We start from the raw sequence: 14210 nt of genomic DNA, 5'->3' as shown, positions 1-14210 counted from the left end.
CCAGCTCTCCCAGTCTGTTTCTGTGTCATACGCTCCAGTCCCTTAAACCATCTTCCTGGCCCTCTGCTGGAATCCCTCCAGTATACCCGTGTCTCTCTTGTACTGGGGAGCCCAGCACTGGACACTGCGCTCCATGTGCCATCACCAATGCCAAGAAAAGGGACAGGATCTCCTCCCTCGACCTGCTGGAAGTGCAAGTCCAAGATACCATCCTTCTTACACAGGGACACATTGCTGGCTTGTATTCGACTTGGTGTCCAGAAGGACCCCCAATTCCTCCTCCACAAAGCTCTTTCCACCTGGTTGGCCACCGGCATCCCCTGGAGGATGGGGCTGTTCCCCCATCCCATTCCCGTTGTTGGACTTCAGGAGATCGCTCTTGGCCCATTATTCAGTCAGTCAGGGACACTGAGGGGCAGCATTTGGTTTATCAGACACCCCTCCTTGTTTTATAAACCCATCTGCAAACTTGCTGAGGGCATCCTACGCCCCATCATCCAGGCAATTAGTGACGAAGACATAAGTGGTTTTGGCCTCAGTACCAGAGCCAGAGTACACCACAGTTACCTGGCCTCCAGCTGGACTGGACGGCTGACCGCAGTCCTTCACATCGCCTGGCAGCTCGTCCAGTTCCCAGCCAACCTCATCTGCCACTTGTCCAGCGCATGCTTCACTGCTTTGCCAGGGAGGCTGTTATTGGAGATGGGTTTTTGGCCTTGCTGAAGTCAAGATAAAAAAAAAAAAAACATTGGTCTCTCCTCTTCCACCAAGTTCATCATTTGGCTGCGGAAGGCTGCCAGGCTGATCAGGCACAACTTCCCCTTCACAAAGTCACAGTCACCTTCTCGTCCTCGGTGTGGCTGGAAATGGTTTTTGGGGTGATTCGCTCTGTCTCCTGCCCAGGGACTGGTGTGAGGCTGGCCAGCCTGGTGCTCCCTGCGTGCCCCTTCCTGAAGGCAGGAGCTCCCGAGGTGTTACAGCACTGCTCTGCTGAGCAGCCGGACTGGCTGCAGCCGAGACGGGCACCGTGAGCACGCTGCCACTGCCAAACACTTGCTCCATGGGCTGGGCACATTGGTTGCCACAGCACCTCGATCGGCAGTGGGAAAAGAAGGATTGCTTTCTGGAGGCTGCTCGTCCTCCTCTCTGAAGGCTGAGGGGAGGTGCAGCCCCTGCAGGTACCCCATCACCACCCTTCTGCCGGAGCTGCCGCACAATTTCCCCTTTCTCCCCATGCCGTGGGGTGTCTGGAAGGCTGTGCTGCCTGCCGGCTGCTTTGTCCTGTTCCACGTTAGCAGATTGCCCACACGGCTCTCGTACCAGCCACTTCCCAGGAAGGAACAGACCTGCAGTCTGGTCCCAAGGAGTCACCATTCTCAGAAGAGAAGTGCCCTACTTCTGAGTTCTCCCAGAAATGCGTACCTTCCCACTGGAAACAGCATCAGGAATGAGTCTGATGATTTGGGAAGTCGGCCTGAGATTTCTGGGCAGTGGCACGCTCGTGTGACCTGCAGCAGGGCTGCTGCAGCAGGGCTGTTCCATGCATGAAGTACTGTGTGTAGTAACGTCATTTGCACGAGCTGATTGTACTGCTCTTGTGCAGTGCATCAGCTGCTTTCAGAAGGCATCAACTTCATCTGTCACACACAATGCAGTCGCTGTGCCCTGCAGAGTCAGCCCAGTGAAAGCTGTGCTGGCTCTCCAGCAAAGCGGCTGCACCTCACCTGTGCCAGGGCTTAGCTCCCGTGGCCATCGGTAAGGACACAGCATGTACAAGTCTGACCCTTTCTGGAAACGTGAGACCGGTTGCACATGATCAGCACTGCTGAGCTGTCTCCTGTGCATTTTAAGTCTGACACGCCAAGGACACGAGAGCTCTGCCCGTGGTACCTCATCTTTGCAAACTGCTTCACAGGACCAAGCTGCCCTGCTCTGCAGGACTTCATGCGTACGTGCTGCCCACAGTTCTGCATTTATTTGTGCTCAGGAGGCTCCATGCAGAAGCACAGCAGCCCTTAGAGTTACAAGCTGTAGCAGTTTTATTCTTTTTTGCTCATTCTTGTGTAAGAGGGACTTGTCCAGTTCTTCTTCAGCATCATCAGGCCCTCCAGATGCTGGCAGAGTTAGTGCATTGCCTTCAGGAGAGACAGTACACTGTGTACAATTACCCCCACTTGTTTGTGTCACTTCTGTAGGTGTTCCCTCTCTGTATCCCTTTGTGTGTTTTTTTTTTTTACTGTGAAAGAGAATAATTCAGGAGTGTCAGATTTAGCCTCCTTAATGTAAATGGTGGCTGCACGAGTAGAGTCCTAAGAAAAAATGACAGCAGGAAATTAGATTGCCTTCAGAGAAAATCCTTCCTCTCGGTAGTTCTTCAGATAAGCCTCACGCACTGTTGGGCACCCCTTCCCCTGCAGGACTTCTGTTACGGGGATAAGCTTATCCTCTCTTTGGATTCTTTTGCTGAAAGCCAGAAACAAATTTCTTGCTGAAATTCAGTACTTAAGGATGAGCAGTGGGTTAGCAAATGGTCCCCGAGAAGAGTTCATAAATCTTCCATTAATGCAGCTCTGGTGCAGTGCACTGTGTGGAAGCAGGATGGCTGCGACGCTGCCTCTTTTCCTGTGGGCTGTCTGTCTAGATAGAGCTTACAGCTTGGGGCACAGAGCTCTTCCCTAGTTCTGACATGACGAGGTTTTGCCTGGTGCTCTGCTAGTGGGGACTCTCTCAAGGTTTTGCAAAGAAGTGTATTTATTTCTTTACAGCTTTTTGCCCATACTCCTCCACCAGCACCACCAAATAAAGCGTGTCCGAACTGACTGTCAGCAAGATCTGAACCGCAGGCAGGGATGGGAAGTCCCCCTTCCCCTGGTGCACCTTCGTCACATAGCAAGCAGCACGTGGGAGCAACCAGCTCTCACCAGTCTTTGTCCTCCTTCCCATGAAAATGTTGTTTTCATGGTGACAGGTACCACAAGTGCTTCTGATTTTTGGTTTAGAGGCTATCCAGAGCTGTTTTCTTTCAGTTCTGTACTCTTCCCTTTTGCCCTCCCTTTTCAGGGACAGTTCTCTTGAGAAAATTCTAGAAAACCAAATCCTTTTGAAACGAGAGCTGTAGAGGTGCGATACCATCTGTGTATGTACCTTCCTAGGCAGCAACAACCAAAGTTTCCAGCTGCAGTAAAGCAAAGAGAGAGAGAGGATTAGTCTCTAATCCTGACCTTAAAGCACGGCCTGGCCACGATCCCAAATTGCACCGAGCTCCATGTCAGAGCCTTTGGGTGCGCTGAGCACTGATGGAGGCTCACGAGAGCAGTCGTGTCTCGGTGATCTGGTAGTGAAGGTTGTTCACCACGTGCAGTGAATCCTTCATGCAGTCCTAATAAAAAGCAGTGGAGACTCCTTTGAACACCGGTAGGAAAACACCTGGAAGCCAAGAGCAGTGAGAACAAAGACTTGCTGAGCAAAAGCAATGGATTTCTCTTTGGAATGATTGGCGGTGCATTACCTCTGTTGCTGAATCCTCCCTAGTCTTTGTTACTCTTGAAGAAATTGGGACTGAGATACAGAGTTCAAAGAAAGAACACTCATCCATTAGCGACTTACTCAAGAAATCTGTGGTTTAATACCTTCAGTAAAAGTATTCCCAGAAGGCTTAATTAGCTGTCCTGCAAATGCGTAATCCCTCTTCGTTTGGTTATAACTTCCTTTTTCAGCAAGCTGGCGTTTCTTTGCCTTGAGATTGCTTCCCATGAGACCTGTTCTCCCCCCCCCTTACTGATTTCAGTCAGTTCCATGCATATGCTGTGGTGTGCAAATCAGGCCTTGCATTCTGCATCTCAAAGGCTGCTTTTTCTGCCTGCTCTGAAGAAGCAATCTGGGCAACCAATCTACTGCTACCGCTGTTGCCAGCAGACTGCCATCACTGAACTCTGCACGACAAGGGGTAGAGCTGCCAGAACCTGGACTTGTTCAGAAAATGAAAGCTTGAAGGCAGCCCTGTAACAGCTATCAGTACTGCCACAGTGAAATCTGTGACAGCCAGCAACCCCACCACTTCTGTGCTGCTCATCTTCCAAGGCCCAGTTGGAGCATCGCTGGAAGTGGAAAGCGAAGAAAGTATTTTGTTTTTCTAGTCAAGCTTCCCAGTTACATTTCTGTGATGTTGCCCAAAGACGTGGGCAACACCTTAGTATTCATGAAACCTGACAAATGTAAAGGCTTTGATAGCATCGTCCTAAAACATAGCAGCACTTGGCCTCAGCTTGTTACAGCTGGTTGGTACGTCTGTATCAATGTGTAGTCCTCTGGCAAAACACTAATATGCCAACATGAACCTGTAACGAAGAGCAATGACCCAGAAAGAGCCCTCTAAGCAGATATGGTTGTTATGCATAATGTGCAAGTTGTCAGAAAGGATATTGTGCTGTTACCACTTGTGAAGGATCACATCCAGAAAAACTTACCTGGCTTCAGCACAGAATAAAGTGCCTCTGAGCAAACAATTGTCCTGATGGCCTTTAATGAAGTCATCTTCCAGAGCTGGACAGGGCATCAGAGACCAGAGACATAATGTGTGGCTGGCAGAACAGTGCTCCTGAAGCAGTTGAGAGCCAGCAGTGTATTGCCAGCAGTCCATTGTGCTGAGCCAGCCAGTACTCTGCAGAGAACAGACCTGCAAATTACATCTGCTGACCGGCCATGCCCAGAAAGGTCGGCTTCGGCTCCCCTGTGTCACTGCTGCAGGAACACGCTGGCCCTGGGAGCCTGGGCACACAGCCGATTTCTTGCATGGGGCTACAGCAAGCCCTTTCCCCAGGCTCTCCAGACCAGAGAAGGTCTGGAGAGAAGAAACTGAGAGAAGAAGCTGAGCCACAGAGGCCTGCTATGGTCTCGTCTGGGACCTGCATGGCTGGTAGCAAGGCCCATGCTGTTGGACAGGCACCAGGTGCCCACTACTCCTAGGAGGAGGGCACGTGCCCAGGACTGCTGGAGGCTTGGTCCTGCTGCCTCTCTGCATCTCCTTGGAGGCACTGCCTGCTGCAGGAGGACTGCCTGCAATGCCAGCAGGGCCTCGCTGCCCCCAGCACTGCAGCATCTCACCACATGGTTGGCAAGCCCTTGTCACAAGCAGGTGAAAACTAATAGAAGCAGCTCTTGAAAGAGGGGTGGCAGTAATACCAGAGCACGACTGGACAATAATGGCCCAATGTGCCATTTGTGGAGTTTTCTAAATCCTCTGGAAGGATATGCCCCACTCTCACAAACCCTCTTTATTTGCAGCCTAAACTCAAAAACTCTCAAGGCAGGTTGCAACATTTTTGGGGCAGGTCTCCACTGTCTGATCTCACATCCTGAATGTCCTGGTTACGCCATGGCATAGAAGTTCTCTCACAACAGACCGTACAGAGCCTTGTGTGGAAGATCTCATTACTGTACAAGCAGAAGGTGAACGGCTGCCCAGGAAGATGTAGTGCAGACGATGTCTGGAGACAGGAGCACGCAGTGTGTTGCTGCCCTCAAACCCTCAGTGCAGCAGTTGTCATTCATCCTGTACCTAGGTTAATTCATGTGTGGATGCAGATTTGGGGTTGTTTTGCAAACTACATGGAAGGTGACTCTTCAGGCGGTAACCCTGTGCAGCTAACTGCAAGGCCCAGGGCTTTGTCTCGGTTCGTTACTTACCGTGGGCCATAACCACGTCCTCACTCTGCAGACTGACCTGAGGCCTGGTGGGCCACCAGCGTCCCTGACCAGCGCTATCGGTCCGACAGCTAGGTGCCGTCTGCTAACCAGCCAGCATGTGTTTGAGTCCTGCCGTCCTCAGCACCCTTCAGGCTAGGCCTCTCTTCTCCTCTCACAGCCTCTCACAGCAATTTCCCCTCTGTCCTGCCTTTGCCAGGTTGAACAAGTTCCTGGCACACCAGCTGCCACTGTCTGCAGCCATTCCTGTTCAAATTTACCTTTCTTGAACATGCGGGACCAGAACTGTGCTCAGAATTTCGCAATAGATTGTGTGGGTGTCTTGTATGGTGACATTAGTGCACACTTCAGATCTTGCAGTATTCTTGCCAAACTGGTGCCTCCCGGCCACCTTAGGGTGTACCAGTAGACCCAGAACTTTCTCTTCCTTCATCATTTCCCATAAATGAGCTCCAGCTGAAAGCAGAGATCCTTGCCAGTAGGACAGTGAATTTTGTACTGTCACTTTTTGTTCTGTTTTTCGTACTGCAGTCCTCAAGGTCATTCGGTTGTTCCTCTTTTATATTGATGGAGCTTCCTAAATGTGATTCATCGTCACGCTTCTTTACTGCTCTTGCTTTCTGTGCCAAGGTAGGAAGAAAATAAGAACACAAGGCAATGTGGCTAAGCCCACAGACTCTGGACAGACCTTCATATTTGTGTTAAGCTCATCTTCTCTGAGCCGTCTCTCTAAGAAATCATTGACATGTATTAACTTCCCAGGCCATGTCTTGTGTGGTGTCTGCATAAATGGCAGCATGCTTAGTGTAGTCCATGGATTGTTGTAGTTGTCAAAGGCTCTCCAGTGGCCGTCTGTCCTGGGAGCGATCCTGAGGGGAAGGCAGAGCTCGGAGAGAGCAGGGGACCGCAGTGAGTCAGGCTGCAGGCGGTGGTGCCAGGCCCTGGGCACCCCAGGCGTGCAGCCCAAGCACAGCACCAGGACTGGGAGGTCCCGTGTGCTGCAGACCCAGGGAGGAGCAGTCTGATACTTCCAAGCACCGAGCTTCAGGCTCTGACTTCCCGGGCCAGCAGGAGCCTAGGCAGCATCCTGCTCTGCGGGGCTGGGCTGAGGGGCTCTGGGCACTGACGTGGCGGTGGCGTACCTGCAGCCTGCAGGCACGGGGAGCCACAGCCCCACTCAGAGGACAAGCACATTGACGTTGCCTGACTCTCAGCAGTGGGCAGATGCTGTTCAGCAAAGATGGCCAGTCCAGCTCCGGTAGTGCTGTGCCTCCCAGCCCAGGGGTGTGCAGACCCAGAGCAGCAGACCCTTGCTGCCATTAAGGAGTGCTCTCACCACCTCATGTCTGCAGCATTTCTGCTGCAGGACCAGCCAGGCCCCAATCAGCCAGGGCTCATGGGCTGCTGCCCAGGCCTTGGAGCCCCAAGGCCTCGGAGCTGCTGCAGGCGTTCAGGCCGCAGCACCCGGCTGCTCTCCAGAAGCCGTCTGTGCTCATTTGACCTGGCAGCAGTGGTGGGCTAGCTGGCCCACCGAGGCCAACTCATTCTGTTGGGTGCACGTTAGCAAAGTGAAGCCCAGTCAAAGAGCAGTAGTCAAGGTAACTGGAGATAGGATGGAGCTGTAGCCTCCCCATCCAAGGCCTGGGGAGGGTTCAGGGTGCTGCATTCAACTCCACTGCTAGACCAGAGAGACCACGCAGAGCCCCAGGGCCCCCTGGCCGGTCCTGGCCCCGACAGCCACCGGTGGTGGGTGCTTGTCCCCAGGCTTCCCAAGCTGAGGGGCTCGCTCAGGCAACTACGCTCAAAGGCCTTGCCCTCCAGGTTTTCTCCCTGTCTTTTTTTTTGGTCTGTTTCTTTTTATATACCGAAAATACTTGTTTATGCCAGGCGAGGTAGTAAAGACAAATATGTGATGGCAGAAGGAAAGTGTTCCTGCAGCATGGAGAGCTAGTGGGGAGCAGACAGGCCAGTGCCCAGGCATACTGTGTCTTCTTCAACAAGTGAGACTTGCTGCCCCAGCAGTGTCAGCCTGCCCACAAACACGCAGACCAAGGCACAAAATGCCCAGGGAGGCAGACACGTGGCATAACACAAGACAAGTCTGTTCAGACACCCCTTTGCCCGTTGCATAGCCCACGCTAGGGAGCTTGCCACCACTCTGGTGGCAGTCAGGCCCCGCTGTCACCATGCTTGAGGTGGCACGACGGCCCTCCCACCCACACGCCGCTGCCTGGGGAGGTGGCAGAGGGGTCCTCTTGTTGCAGGAAGGGGCTCTGCCCCTGTGGCAGATGGCTTGAGGTGTTATGCTTTGCTCTGGGTCCATGGCAGGACCCGACTGCAAACTGGAGCTAGTGGTGTGAGGTAGGGGAGATGGTCCCTGGTGGGAGGGGACCAGCGTAGCTCCACAAGGCTCTGCCGCAGGCTTCTGATGCACCAAGGCAGGCAGCAGTGCGGGGCTGCAGCTGCAGCCATCTCAGCACGACCGCAGGGGCTGCAGGGCCAGGTTGCTCCCCGGGAGGTCTCCATGGGCTTCAGGGCCGTGGCAGCTAGGGAAGTTTTGGCCAGGAACTGGAGATACTTGCTGGAACCTCTTCTGCCTCCTCTGGAATAGGCCTCGCAGGGCTTGCAGAAACTCTTGGCCAAAGTTCTCCGAGCCCGTGTCCCCGAGCGCTGCAGAGCCACCCCTGCTGCCTGAGGCTGGCCCAGCCCTGCAGCGGCCGCCCCGCGTGTTGTGTGTGTGCCGCTGTGTCTGGGGACCTGGCCTCACCCCGCCCTCTGCTCTCTCTCCTCTCTCTCTCGCTGTACCGTTCTTTCTGCAGACTTTTCAGTAGTTTAGGAGAACTCAGCACCATTTCCCAGCGGAGCTCCGGGACCACCTACACAGTTCGACCTGGCAGTCGCTACCCTGTAACCCGACGTACCCCCAGCCCCGTGAAGCCGGCTCTGGATCGGACAGAGCCCCTCAGCACCGTGCGGCCCTATGGTCTGACCCCTCCCACCATCCTCAAATCTTCCAGCCTCTCCATCCCACACGAGCCCAAGGAGGTGCGTTTTGTGGTGAGGAGCGTGAGCGCCCGGAGCCGCTCCCCGTCCCCGTCCCCCTCTCCAGGGCCGCCCCTGCACACCCTCCACCCGCCAAGGCCCTTCATGCAGAAACCCCTCCACCTGTGGAACAAGTACGACGTCGGGGACTGGCTGGAAAGCATCAACTTGGTGGAGCACCGAGACAAGTTTGAGGACCATGAAATAGAGGGCACACACCTGCCCGCCCTCACCAAGGAGGACTTTGTGGAGTTGGGGGTGACACGGGTCGGGCACCGTATGAACATTGAGCGGGCACTCAAGCAGCTGGTAGACAGCTGACCGTCCTAGGCAGCGCTGGCCTCTTCCAGAGCCACCACACGGGGAGGGGGGGGGCGTTTCTACTAGACTAATAAAACCCAGTTTGATTCTCTTTCTACTCTGAGCACTGCACTGAAGGGCGCGGAGCCGAGGGGCTCCCGCCCGCTCACACACAGCCCGCGTGCCACGCACACGCAGACCCCGCTCAGCCCCACCAGGCCCGCGACGCCTTCGGGAAAAGGAATGTTGCATGAAATACATCCTCTTTTCTGTTCCTCCCAGAGAGTCTGGCCTGTATATCGCTTGATGTGCTCTTCCCTGGGGCGTCGCTGGTGGCAGGAGGGGCCGAGGCGCCAGGTACCGCCGCGCCGGGCTCCCCGCATGGGACCTGTGGCACGGCGACACCTGGCTGGGGGGGACTGTGCAGGGCCACCGTGCAGTCGAGGAACCAAACCTGTGCAGGGCAAGGGCTCCTGAGCAGCAGGCTCTGCATGGGTTTTCCTGCGAGCCCAGCGCTGCTCGCAGGTCCCTTGTGCGGCAGGCAGGGAGGTGGCAGGCCAGACACGAGCTGCCCCGAGAGGGTGCGTGTGGGGGGCACGGCAAGGCAGGGCCCCGGCAGCGCGGGCTGCTGGGGGAGGCAGGCAGGGTGCTGCGGGGGCAGGAGCAGGATGGAGGCCCCGTGGGGCCGGGCGAGGAAGGGCGGCAGCGGGAGCAGGGCCTGTGGCAGGGCAGCCTCGCTGCGTGCCAGGAGAGCTGCGGTGACGGCCGCCCTGCTCCCGCCTGCGCCCTGCTCCGGCCCTGCCGCGGCTCCTCCGGCAGACCCGTCGCAGGCAGGAGCAAGCCTTGCCGTGCGGGTGAGAAGAGCGCCAAGCGTGAGACAGCCCGGCCCGTGGACTCTGCTCCCCTGCCTGGCTGCGCTTGGTTTGCCCTGGAGAGAGAGAGGGACCGAAACCGCATGGATAGAAGCATGTTTGGGGGGTGTCGGAGGGAGGCTGGTGGGGAATCCAGCAGAAAACGCTTTGCCAACGTTCAAAGGGGTGGGGGGTGGGGGGAGGTGTTTTATTTCCTCTTGGTTTGGGGTCTTGTTTCCAAGGGGGACACATTGATGGATAATATATAATCTCCGTGCATTTATATAGAGAGCAGCTGATGATCTACAAGAGACGATACTGAACTACAGGATTCCCACTCCGTCTTAGTCATCCTTATTTTGCATCTTTTTAATCAGCTATATATTTGAAAAGAGAGAACAAATATCTATATATCTATATCTATAGCTATAGCCACCTGATTTTGTTATAATTTTACTAAATCTATATATCTCTAGACTTGTTGAGATGCTGATGAGGTGGTGCCTGCACCCCTCCCCTGGGACGCCCATGACTCATGGGAGTTTTTAGTGACTGACTGAATGAATGTTAAAGTCTTTTTAAAAAAAGAAAAAAAAAAAAACCAACAGCTCCTTTCAGACACTCTGGATTTTAAAGATTTAGAAACACAAAACTTGGTTTTTGGGACACACCAAGTCTTCCATCCCCGCAGGCAGAGATGCATGGAGAGCTTCCACTACCCTGCAGCAACCCCGCGCCTCCGGCAGGCGCAGGGCTCCCGTGGCTTCAGGTCCTCCTCCCACCTCCAGCGCTGGGGCGATCGCCCGCCCTCGGACCCCGTGCCTGCAGCGCACTGCGGCCAGCCGAGGGCTGCGCAGGCTGTGCCGTGCCCCGGAGCGAGCGCCGCGCTGGGAACCTCAGCCGGAGGCAAGCGAGGGGCAGCACTGGCATTACACCCAGTGGCTGAGGAGGCTGGGGTGCCATGGGGCGACCCCAGAGCCGGAGGAGGCAGCGTCCCCGTCCCCCAGCCCGGTCCCTGTCCCCCACCCCGTGCGCTCCCCTCCGCACTGCACCCTCGACAGCATCGCGCACCCAGGCTCAGGGGTGGCCAGGGGCTCGCCCCGGCCAGCTCGGGAGGGGATGGCTTGGTGACTGGTGTTCCCCAAAAGCTGAGTCCCCCATGAAGGCATTAACTCTTCTGGTGCTAGAGGGAAGGACAAGGAGGTTCCTTCTGACCCTCACACATCTCCGAACCTTCACAACCTTCAGCCAGTGGAAAGGCACAGGCCAAGGGTTGGGGCTGCGGCCCCCTCCTGCGTGTGAGCACCAGGCTGAGGCCCTCTTCGGGACAGATCCTGGCAGGCTGTGGTGCTGTCTCCTTTTCCCTGAGCTCTCTTGCTGGGCACATGCCCAAAACGGCTCTATCTAGAGCTTTCCAGAAACCGCTGAATTCTGTGTATTCACAGCACTTCTTCCCTCCCCAGGCAACAGCCCAGTGCTTGCAGCTGGGACAGTCGCATGGGGAAGGCAAGAGGGGATTTCAACCTGTACCTTCTTATTCTGCAAGCAAAAATCCTTCTGTAGATACCCCAGGGTACTCCAGGCCTCCCATCCAATAACCTGGTGAGCCAAGAGGCATCCTAATTGTGATAGCAACCATTGTGTCTGCCCGAAGCCACCTCTTTGTTGACCAGGTTTGCCATCGTATTCATCAGTCTCCTCCCTGCCCCTCCTGTGTGTGCCAATGCTACCGCTGTATGCTGTGTGACCATGTCCTGCCCCTGCCGCCGCGCCTGCCCCGTGCCCATCGCTGCAGCCTGCCCCATCACGCCTCTGCCTCTGTGCACCCCTCCATGCCCTGCATTTGCCCCACTGCTCCCATTTGCCACCCGCCCTCCTCCATCCCCCGCCCTGGCACCCGTAAGCCCTCCACGATGGCCTCTCCCGAGGCCAGCAGCACTTTCAGACGCACTGAATTATTCCCTGCTCCCCACGCTCCGCTGCCCACAGCCCACTCACTCTCCATCGCCCACATTTCCAGCTCCTCAGCCTGCCCTGGCATTAATTATCACCTGATCACAAGCACTTGCTGCCGTGCTCATGCAGAGATGGGGACAGTCCTGTACTAGGGATGTCCCAGGCTGCTGGCGGGGTGGCACTTGCTGGCTGTGCCAACAACCACTGCCACTGCCGCTGCCGCACCCCTGGCACGTAGCTCGCTGCCCGCAGCCCCACCGGCTCCGTGTGTCCCCTGCCTGCTCCCCCTCATCGCCTCCCACATGCTCTGCAGTGCCTGGACCCTCAATGCTGTCCGTAGACATGTTGCCACAAGCCAAGCCCACCACGTGCCCTTGCAACCTGAATGTTGAGGCTGATGCTGCTTCTTCAGCCCCGTGCCTGGTGAAGTGGCACCGCCACGTCCTGGTGGCACCCGTGGGTGCACAGAGCCTCTGCGCCGCTGCCGCGTGCCAGCTCTGCTGCTGCAGGGACCAGGCACGCCAGCAGGCTTGTCCCAGGCTCCGTGTCATGCAGGCTCTGCCACAAACTCTGTAAAACATTAGAATTTCTAAAAAAAAAAAAAATTAGTTTGGCTGTCTGTTCCTCATGCTGCTTCTGTGAGGTTGCTCTGGAGCCTCTCACTGATGTAGAAACGCTCCTCTCCAGCCTGCACTGAGCCATGGGAAGCCCGTGCCCATTAGTCCCTAGGCTGGTCGTGTCCTTCTGCTGGCTTCTGCCTCTGCTCCCCCATGCTTGAGCGCTCCCTGGCCATCCCGTGGCTCAGCCTCCCGTGCTCTGTCCCATGGGTCCCCACCGGGGCTGCTCCTGGCTGTGTGGGCAGACGTGGCCCCGCAGAGCACGCTTTGTTCCTGCACACCGCAGCTCGGCGCCGCTCCAAACCTTTGCACCACTGATGGCTTGGCCCAGGCTGCCCGGCTTGGCTCTGCAGCCCCTGCCCTGCCCTCGCCCCTGGCCCTGCGCCCCCCCCAGCCCAGCACCTCCAGCTCCTGCCCCGCTGCCCTGACCACACTGCGGCTCTCACCTCTTCCATTTCCATCTCACTGCCAGCTTCTTTCCACCCCACCTGCAGGTAACGCAGACCCCAGCAGCCCTCGCCCCCGGCAGCCCCATGTCCCTCAGGCGTGGAGCTGCCCCCTCCTGCAGCCGGAGCACGCAGAGCTGCTGCCTGCTGCTCCCTGGCACCCCCCGGCACGGCCCCAAAAGCCTCTCCCCGGCCCTTGTGGCTGCGGGGTGGCCGGTGGGCACTGCGGGTTGAAGTGTAACCGTGTTGTCCTGAGTGCAGGCTGCCCCTCGGGCTCTGCCCCGTGGTCTGCGGGTCTCTGCCCCTTCTGCAGCTGCTTCTGGGGCGACGCACAGAGACCCTGCCTGCACCCGCCCCTCGCTGCGAGGGGCCTGAAGACTGCAGAGCGTAACTTTTCTGCAGGAAGTTCGGTCTGGGACCTGGAAAGCTGGACGCCTTCTTGCCATTTCCGAAGAGCCCTCCTCCACCCCTACTGCTGCCCCTTCCCCGTGGCGAGGGCTGGAGATGGTGGATGCACCGCTCTGCCGCTGGCGGAGCCGGCGGCCGCGCCGCCCTGACGTGCACCCCAGCTTCCAAGACACGAAGCAGCTGCAGCCGTACCTGTGTTGGCAAACACTGCGTGAACCCTCGGGGCCGCCAGCCCCAGGGCCACCACGGCTGGTCCCAGTCAGGCATAACACAAAAGAAGGCGACTTCCAACCACACTCGTGCCATCGCCCCTGTCCCTGCGGCTGCTTGGGTCTGCCACGAAGTCCTGCTCCCCTCTCCCTGTCCACACAGCAGCGACGGCTTCGTCCTCCCCATCACCCTCCCGTCCCCTCCATGGACACACGTGCATGCGGAGCTGGACGAGCGTTGGCCTGGGGCTTTGGAGACAGCACCGTCCCAGGCAGTGCCAGGGCACCCGTGGGGTGAGCCTGCTCTGTTTCGGGGCGGCACTCGGGGCGCTTGCCCTGCCCGTGCTGCCCGAGACGCGAGCGGCCAGGGCCAGCTCCTCCCTGCCCCGGACAGCTCGGTCTCACCGGTGCCGCCTGCGGCCCAGGGCTCTGCCCCTGTGCCTGGCCAGCCGGCGGTGCCGGTCACTGCCCCGCTCGGTGGCCGTGCTGGCCCCGAGCAGCTTCATCCCCCGCTTCAAGCACCAGCCAAGCCGAGGTCTCGAGTGCCCCGCACTTGCTGGAGGACGTCCCCGCCCCGGCCTGCCCGGGGGCTGCGTTCCCTGCGGCAGCGCCACCAGGAGCAGTCGGTTGCGTACCGGCCTGACGGCCAGCAGTGGTCTTGCCCCATGATCATTTCTA

General features: G+C 57.2%; 1 protein-coding gene across 14 annotated transcripts in view; it reads left to right on the top strand.

Moving 5' to 3' along the window:
- The window catches only part of SHANK3 (SH3 and multiple ankyrin repeat domains 3), a 374153-nt gene that overhangs the window by 358919 nt on the left and 1024 nt on the right, over positions 1-14210 (top strand). For 5 of the 14 annotated variants that reach the window (XM_082764908.1, XM_082764917.1, XM_082764918.1 and 2 more), the window contains one exon: positions 8523-10006. The exons of 3 other annotated variants lie outside the window; for them this stretch is intronic. In XM_082764908.1, coding sequence (XP_082621034.1) covers positions 8523-9066 — 544 coding nt within the window. In that variant the 3' untranslated portion in view covers positions 9067-10006. 6 more of the 14 variants (XR_014317924.1, XR_014317925.1, XM_082764922.1 and 3 more) reach the window with 6 other exon arrangements.

This window comes from Aythya marila (genome assembly GCF_965140915.1).
Source record: "Aythya marila genome assembly, chromosome: 1".
NCBI classification, from domain to species: domain Eukaryota; kingdom Metazoa; phylum Chordata; class Aves; order Anseriformes; family Anatidae; genus Aythya; species Aythya marila.
Note: the sequence above shows the minus strand (reverse complement) of the source record. Positions and strands in the feature narration are given on the sequence as shown.